Raw genomic sequence first — 8341 nt, 5'->3', positions numbered from 1 at the left:
ATTGAGGAGCTTGGACAAGAGAGGGCCGACATGTCACCTCCTGAGGGAGTAACTCAAGAGGTGTGGAGTGACTGCATCGCTTATTGGAGCACAGACAAACAAAAGGTACATTTTTTAAAATTTCTAATTTTGGTAATGTTTAATTTATATAGTCAATAATAAATAATTAATTGTTAGAAAAATTATTAATTTCAGGCGAGAGCAGCAAAAAATAAAGAAAGTCGGGGTAAGATGAAATTTCTAGGAGGCTGGGGCTCCAAGCCTATTGTTTCACATGTTGTCGAATGGGTAAGTTTATATTTAACTATCATTCATTTAACTTTTTCTAGTAAAATAACAATACTAATATATTTTCTCTTGAAAATAGACTAACCCCGACACAGGAGAACTGCCAACTGCGGTGGAAACTTTTTAAAAGTTTCACCATAAAGGCAACGATTGGCGCAACGAGTTCGCGCAACAAGCTTACGTAAGTTTACGTTTTAATTCAATTTTTATTTATTTCTTTCAATTTATTTTGTGTTAAAATTAACCATTTAACTTATTTGTTTAATTGTTTTAGGAGCAAATGGTTGAAATAGCGGCAACTCAACCAGCGCCCACTGAAGATGAGCCCGAAGAGCCTGCTGTCGATATTACACAGTACCCCCGAGACTTACCTGTTATGACGCAAGTACTCGGGGAACGATCTCGACATCTTAGAGGCTTTGGCCATCTCCCCAGACTGAAGGGAGTTGGGGCCAAAAGAGCACCTGCCACGCATCCTTCAGCCCAACCGACTGTTACAATGGAACAGTACGAGGCTTTACAGAAAAAAGTGGAGGAAGCGGAGCAGACAACTCAACATACGAGGCAGCAGTATGAGACACAACAACTCTACATCAGACGATTCCAAGATCAGTTTGAGTATCTTTCTCGAGCTGTGCCGGGTTTCAACTTGCCTCCCATGGATCTTCCACCATTGCCCACTCCTAGTGTTGGATCATCGGCTGCTGCTGGTGCTGGATCGTCATCGCAGCCTCCCGAGACTCAGAGAAACAACGATGACGACATTACCCGCCTATAGAACTGTACTTTTTTTATTATCCAGTTCGAACATTTAACATTTTGTTTATATACTGATTTTAGTAGTAATTAATGTTGGTTTATCTTTTAATGTAAATTATGTTGGTTTATTTTGTTAATATAATATTATAATTATTTAAAAAAATTTAATTAATTATATTTAATTAATTTTTTTAAAAATAAAATTTAATATTTTTGCCGGCGCAATAGTGCGCCGGTAAAAAGTGGCAAAAACAATTGGCGCCAACAGTCAGATTGGCGCCAATAGTTTTGCTGGCCCACTATTGCGCCGGTAAAAGCTAATCATAGCAGGTTCATGGCGGATAAGGCCATTTTTTAACACCGGCGCTTATTTTTCACCGGCGTTATTCCTCGCCAGTAAAAGGAAGTTTTACCGGCGCAGTTACTATACGCGCCGGTAAAAAGTCCTTTACCGACCAAGCTTCCCAGATAATCTTTGCCGGCGCACAACTGCGCCGGCAAAGCTTTGCCGGCGCAGTCAGGGTACTTTTGTCGGCGCAACAATGCGCCGGCAAAAGCTGGTTTTCTTGTAGTGCACAAAGTTCAGTAGGTAACCTCTATTCTTTCTCTCTTTTCTTCACTTTATTTTTCTGATTTACATAACAATATCTCTCACTAACTCTCTCTATTTTCTCTCTTGTTTCTGAGGTGGGTTACAAAGGAAAAACACAACCGCTGCCCTTTATTTTCTGTGCTAGCCGAAGTGGTTATGTTGTGTAAATGTGAAGGTTGTACATCTATTTATATATTGTTGTTGTTGCTGGCTGTTTTTGATTGAACTGAGAAATAGCTATATTCTGTTGAGATATTTTTCCTTGAATAGTTGAAAGTTTGTTAGAGTCTTGAGATATTTTATTTGCTTCCTTTTATTGTAAAGAAATAAAAGACCTAAGCCTATGAAAACAGAACCGACAACTCTATGAGTTATAATGGTCTGTTGAGGCTTTGTAAAGAGGTCTAATTTATTTTTCCTTGTAACTTTATTTATGTGACAGTATTATGGGAATTTATCCAACACGTGGCTTGCCACGTAACTTTCATCTAGTTTATATAATAATTGAAGAACAGATTAAGTGATAAGTAGTAAAAAATTATGCAATATACCACTTAATACCAATCACTATAATATTATTTTGATAAATTTAAGACTAAAAATTAAAAAAAAAAAAAAAAATTATAAAAATACATGAACACAGAATAAAATTATATTTTTACACTTTGAACTTTTTTTATTACGAAAATACATCTTTGGTAAAAAGAATAAATTATTTTTTTTATAATTTATTTATAGTTGTATTATAGTCGTCATGATATTGTTTTTGATTGTTTATAGTTTATTTATAATTAATTTATAGTTGTTGTAAGGTTGATTTCTCGTTATTTTCTTGCTTTTTGCTAAGCAAAGTTTAATTTTTTAATTTTAAAACTTTATGAGCGTATCTTTCTAAATAAAAAATTTAAACTGTAAAATTGTAAATAAAACATAAAAGATAATATTTTTAAAAATTCTTACAGATTTTATTGTGTGATAAAGTTAGAAAAGATACCAGCTTTAAGAGTGGCACAAAATTTAGTTATTATTTAGGAAAATTATCACAAAATGCTTAAAATTATACTGTTTTTACGTTTTTTTTAGGGAATATACTCATTTAGTACCTTGTGTTTTTATGAAAAATATATTTGGTACCCTATGTTTTCAATAATACTTAATTGGTACCTCATATTTTTAAATTGTACATATTTGGTACCTTTAAATAAAATTTAATCAATACAGTTTTATCAATTTAACCAAACAATTCTCAGTTATATGCAATCAAATAAATAAATTTGAATTTAGAATTCATAAAATTTTAGACTATTGATAGTATTGATTAAATTTTATCAAAAAAAATTGAATTTAGGGTACCGAATAAGTATGATTTTAAAATACAGGGTACCAAATAAGCATTATTAAAAATACAGAGTACCAAACTTATATTTAGATAAAACAGGGTACTAAATGTGTAGACACCCTTTTTTTAATATATTTTTATGAGCTGTTATTTTTTCTTTAGAGAAAATAACATTGTGTTCATGATACCATAATTAAGGTATAGTTACATAAGGCACCATTTTTTTGTAAAAAAAATTACACTTTTACGTTTTAAGATTTATTTTTTTACATTTTTAGGTTTTCTATAAAAATAACACGAAAATAACAAAAAAAAACTACATAAAAGTAATATTTATATGAAATTAAAATAACAACAGAAAATAACATAGAAATAACAAAAAAAATTACAAGAGTGCAACATAAAAAAAGGGAAATTTACAAAAATACTGTAATTTGGGTTAACTTTTACAAAAATACTGTGACACGAAAAAGTTTTCAAAAATACTGTGTTTTTATAAAACACCAGTAAAACACATAGCAGAATAACTCAAAACAACAGTAGAACACCGACAAAATACCAGTAGAACACCAGTGAAAACTTAACACAGTATACTGCAGTATGAAACTTATAAAAAAACACAGTAAAAAAGTAAAAAATACTGCCTAACAGTATTTTTGTAAAAAATTAGCAAAAGTTAGTATACCATGTAAATTTCCCTAAAAAAACCCTACAAATATTGGAAAAAACAGTAAGTCTAGAAACATTAACTTTTTGTTATTTTCGGGTAAAAACGTTACCTTATTGAGAACCAAGCCCAGTAAGGTGGTCTATCTGCGCTTCGAGGAGTGGATCCATTCAGTGGCCCAATTCTTTCTGAATAAGCCCAATTCTAAGTTATAGTATTCATTATTCAACTTGTGATTTTAGGAACGAGATTAATTACAATTTATACAGTGGCCGAAGGAAGAAGAAGAAGACCAAAGCTAGAGAGAGAAAGAAGAGAGAGAGAGAGAGAGAGAGTTGGAAGCCATGGAGGTGGAGGGTTCGTCAAAGAAGATGATAGCAACACAGGCTGAGATGGTCGAGGCGAGGGTTCCGCTAGCCTACAGAGACCAGTGCGCCCACTTGTTGATCCCTCTCAACAAGTGCCGCCAAGCCGAGTTCTTCCTCCCATGGAAATGCGAGAACGAGAGACACACATATGAGAAGTGTGAGTACGAACTCGTTATGGAGAGAATGCTTCAGATGCAGAAGATCCGAGAAAAGGAAGCCCAATTGAAACAGGGACAAAAGCAGGGCATTCCTCTTATTCCCAACACTGCTAATGCTTAGCCCAACAATCACGGTTCGTTCTCTCTGCTGTTTTATCTTTTTTGGTGATTAATTTTAATATATTGCCATTCGATGCTCAAAACATTCATTTGTATTCGATGGGTTTTGCGATTTCGGTTTCTTTGGTGTGACCTAGGATTCGATTCTGATTCTGGTCAGTAGTATCTTTTATAAATGGGGTATCTTTTGTTTTGGTTTTGAGTAAATTAGAGTTTAATTCGATGGATATCGTAGTTATGTTCGTTTGGAGAATTTTGTTTGGTAAAAGGGATTTTTCTGAACATTTTAAGTTTATGAACTACATTAGACTGCAATTGGTTTAATAGGTATTGGCATTGTGAGTGATAATCCATAATTCGTTGGAGGATTCGGAAAATTGGCTGCTTTTTATAAATCTAGATTTATTTATTTACTTTAAATACATTACATTGGATCATATTCTTAAAAATTACACAAAGATAGGTTTACTCAAATACTTTGATAAGTGGTCTTTCTCTAATTTAGATTTTATTAATTTTATTTTAATTTGTCCTCGTTCTCATGTTAAAATTGATAACTTGATGCTTAATTTGTTTGTATAATTGTTTGCTTTTAGGAATATTTATTTATCTAACCCTACCGATTAATGCTTATCTAATTTTTTCCAGTTTTACAATTTCCATCCTTATATTTATACCCATTTGGTATAAATTGTGCAGTAAGTATATTTTAGTGGACTAGCATTTTGTCATTGGTATTATACAATGTGGCAGGGGCATAGATTCGATGGACCATAAGTGTTTTAAAACTATAGATTCATGTTCTAAGAATGTTTTAGAAAACAATTTTGGGATGTCCCTATTTAGTGAGGTTTTCTTGGGTGTTGGTTTAGTAGCTGCTGAATTTCTTTGGAATAAATCTATTCCAATTTTCCTTTCTTCCCGAACCTCAGGTTTCATAAAGATGTTATCTTGTGATGTTCTTCTAAACTTTTATGAAGAATGAGACAAGATTTCTGATTCATGTTATATGCAATGTAAGTTCTGTAAATTCATATTGCTCATTGAATATCAGCATAATTGAAGGCACATACCAGACATATTCACTTTTGTTAATTGAATATTATTTAAGTTAATAGTTATAGTGTTTTAAGTTCTATTTGTTAATTATGCTTTGTGATATAAAACCCTAGCAAAGGAATTAGGCTTTGTTAGGTATTAAGGTAGATTTTCAGTCATTAAGATGCAAACCTTAGGCAAAGGTTTTAGATGAGCTGAATAAATGAGTACATTTATCAAAGGGTATTGCTTATTAATGATACACATGCAACACGGGTTGAAAAAGTGATAAGAGAAGTTGTAGTCTCAGGTGTTGTTTCGTGCCCACGTTAATTGTAAAGAAGATATAGGAAATAATAACAGTATAACCTCCTACTACAAAGTCATGTTATGATACACGATCAGCATGCTACCATGGGGGATTAGAGACCCCTTCTCCTTCACATATTTGGATCCATCCTATTCAACAACTATAGTAAATTAGGTCTAGCATCTTCATCTTTTATCCTATTTTTTCTAATTGTGGATATTTTTGTGTTCATGTCACCAACTTAGCAAGAGATCTTGGTCAAAATTGCAATCTATGATATGGAGCCCAATTTTGCCAAGAAATTTAAGTTTGAGTCTACATGTTTCTCAAAAATTTTGCTATTAAATGTAATTGGATACTCAGGGGGCTGAATCAAATGTTTTAGAAGCATGGAAATTTATGAGACGTTGTGTTAGGAGCCTGTAGGTAACTCTAATTTTTCTTGAACCAAAGCTAGTTGGGTTCGTTTCTCTCATGATTAAGTATTGTTTTTATTACTGGCATGTACTGAAAAACTCTCGATTTAAATTTTGATTTATGGCTTAACTTCCATGACGGATAGACATTGGAAAGTCGTAAGTTCCATTTAATAGTTGTGGTCCATGAATGCTTCTTTTGTGTCCAAATGCTCTTCATTTCTTTGATTACGTGAATCATCTTCCTTTGATTTTTGGGTGCTGCTAATTTTACCGTCATACAAGTATTTGCGTGAACTTTAGCTTATGAAAGTTGAATACCCTGGATTTGCTTTGGAAGGATAGGTAGATGCTATATGATCTTCATCTTTTTTGTGTTTGTATTATGTGCAAGTATGATTAAGATTGATGCTATCTATTGCTTTTACGCTGATAGTGTTGGCTTTTTGCAATTCTGTCCTAGAAGTTACTTTGCTAATTTTACTAAGTGATGGCTTTATCTTCTTTATTCCTTTTGTTCTCTTTCGTCTTGTACTCTTTGTTGCATTGCATGTCCCCTGCCATTAAGTGATGTCACCCTTATTCGCACAGAAAGTTGGAATTAACCATAGTTGCATGTGACCTTATCTCGCCTCAACTTCTTATCATCACATTTTGGTTCACAAATGCTGCATTTATTAATAAGTTATAAACTATGTCCACTCTATTGAATTATTCCATGGTAATGGTTCAGGCGGATCATTTTATTTGGGAAGAGAAGAAGAGATTGTAAACTTCCTCTCTAATTCGTCTTAATCATGTTTTGGGGCACTAAATTTACTTTTGCGAAATAAAAATGTTCTTGTTGAATGCTTTTTCATATAACACTTTAAATGGTGGTTTTTTTACAGTGCTATTTTCGACATTTACCTCTGTAATAATGGTGGACTGGCCTTTTTTGCAGGATACTTGATATTTGGTGAGATGTGAATGCTTTGATGATTTTCATTGCTATTAATGGGAACTGTTTTTCAAAAAAGACGAATGTATCAAATTAAAAAACTCAGTTATGTTTCTGTCTTTCTCTTTTCCCAATTCTGTTCTCAATATATTGGAATAAAATTCTTCTTAACATTGATGTTCTAACTATATCTCCGAAGAGAGTTTTGTACTTAAAACACTTGTCTTTTTTCAGTCTTTGCTGTCTCTTTTTTCCCAATACAATAATTTCCAATGTTAACAAAGAAAAAGAATATGCCATAATACTATTCTCTTAGGGCCAGTTTAGCGCTGTGGGAAAAAGTAACTGTAGCTGCAGCAGAATTGTAGAAAAAAACTGAGCTGAGTATTTGGTAAATTATAAATTTCAAATACAATGATTATGATAATGTTATAATCTAGTTTATTATAATTACAAATATTTAATAACTTATTTTATCTAATATTTTATTTTTATATATTTTTAATTTTTTTAAAAATATAAATTTATATGTATTTGATAAAATAATTTATAGTATTTTTATATTATGTTTTATCAAATTTAAAAAAAAAATTAAAAACTCAAGCATATATAAAAAAAAATTAAGTTGATATTATTTGTTAATATTAAAAAAATAAGAATTTTAATAATTGTTTATTTTATTATAATTAATTTATTTTAAATAGTTTTATTTTTTTAATATATAATAAATAAGTACATATGATTTTAGTAGAAAAAAATTTTATTGTAGTCTTATAATTAAAACAGTTTTTTTTTAAAGTTGAGTTAAAGCATCTTTAGCTTTTAGTTGTAGTTTCTTTAAAAAATATTTAAGAAATGGTTTTTTACTTGTTTACAAAATACATTTTTATCACAGTTTTTTAAAAAATGGTGTCAAACAACCCTCCTTGCCTTGAAGTGAGTCATTAAAATATCTTACTTGGAAGTAAACCATTACTAGTCTAAATCATTGGTCTCCTTTTTCTAATTTGCTTTGCTTTTTTTCTAAGATCATCTTAATTGGTTTACACTTAATGTTTATCAACTAATCAAATTGATTTATACCAACTTATTGTATGTTATAGTAATTAACCAAAGTGACCATAATGGCATCACCTCCATGGGGGCCATATAATATCACTTTGTTACTTATACTAATTGTTCACAAAAAGTGATTTTTATAGAAAATGATATCATTGGTCAGATGTATTTTTCTATAAAAAGAAAAAAAAAGGATTAGAGGTTAAGCCCATGTGTTCAAAAGCCCATATCCAATTGTCATTATAGGCTCAATATAATAGATTTGATTTAACATTCTCCACATATCA

At 31.3% G+C, this 8341-nt stretch overlaps 1 protein-coding gene across 2 annotated transcripts; it reads left to right on the top strand.

Annotated features, from left to right (window-relative positions):
• The first annotated feature begins 3890 nt into the window (after positions 1–3890).
• On the top strand, positions 3891–7228 carry LOC115722926 (NADH dehydrogenase [ubiquinone] 1 beta subcomplex subunit 7). Of its 2 annotated transcripts, none has more exons than XM_030652306.2 (2): positions 3891–4305; positions 6789–7228. In XM_030652306.2, the coding sequence occupies exon 1, from the start codon at positions 3990–3992 to the stop codon at positions 4290–4292; it is 303 nt and encodes a 100-aa protein (XP_030508166.1). In that variant the 5' UTR covers positions 3891–3989; the 3' UTR covers positions 4293–4305; positions 6789–7228. The 2 variants fall into 2 exon arrangements, with proteins under 2 accessions (XP_030508166.1, XP_030508167.1); XM_030652307.2 differs by having other exon boundaries at positions 3892–4305; positions 6999–7228.
• Positions 7229–8341: the final 1113 nt, after the last annotated feature.

This window comes from Cannabis sativa, chromosome 9 (genome assembly GCF_029168945.1).
Source record: "Cannabis sativa cultivar Pink pepper isolate KNU-18-1 chromosome 9, ASM2916894v1, whole genome shotgun sequence".
Classification (NCBI taxonomy): Eukaryota; Viridiplantae; Streptophyta; class Magnoliopsida; order Rosales; family Cannabaceae; genus Cannabis; species Cannabis sativa.
The sequence above is the reverse complement of the archived record's forward strand: the minus strand, read 5'-3'. Positions and strand labels throughout refer to the sequence as shown.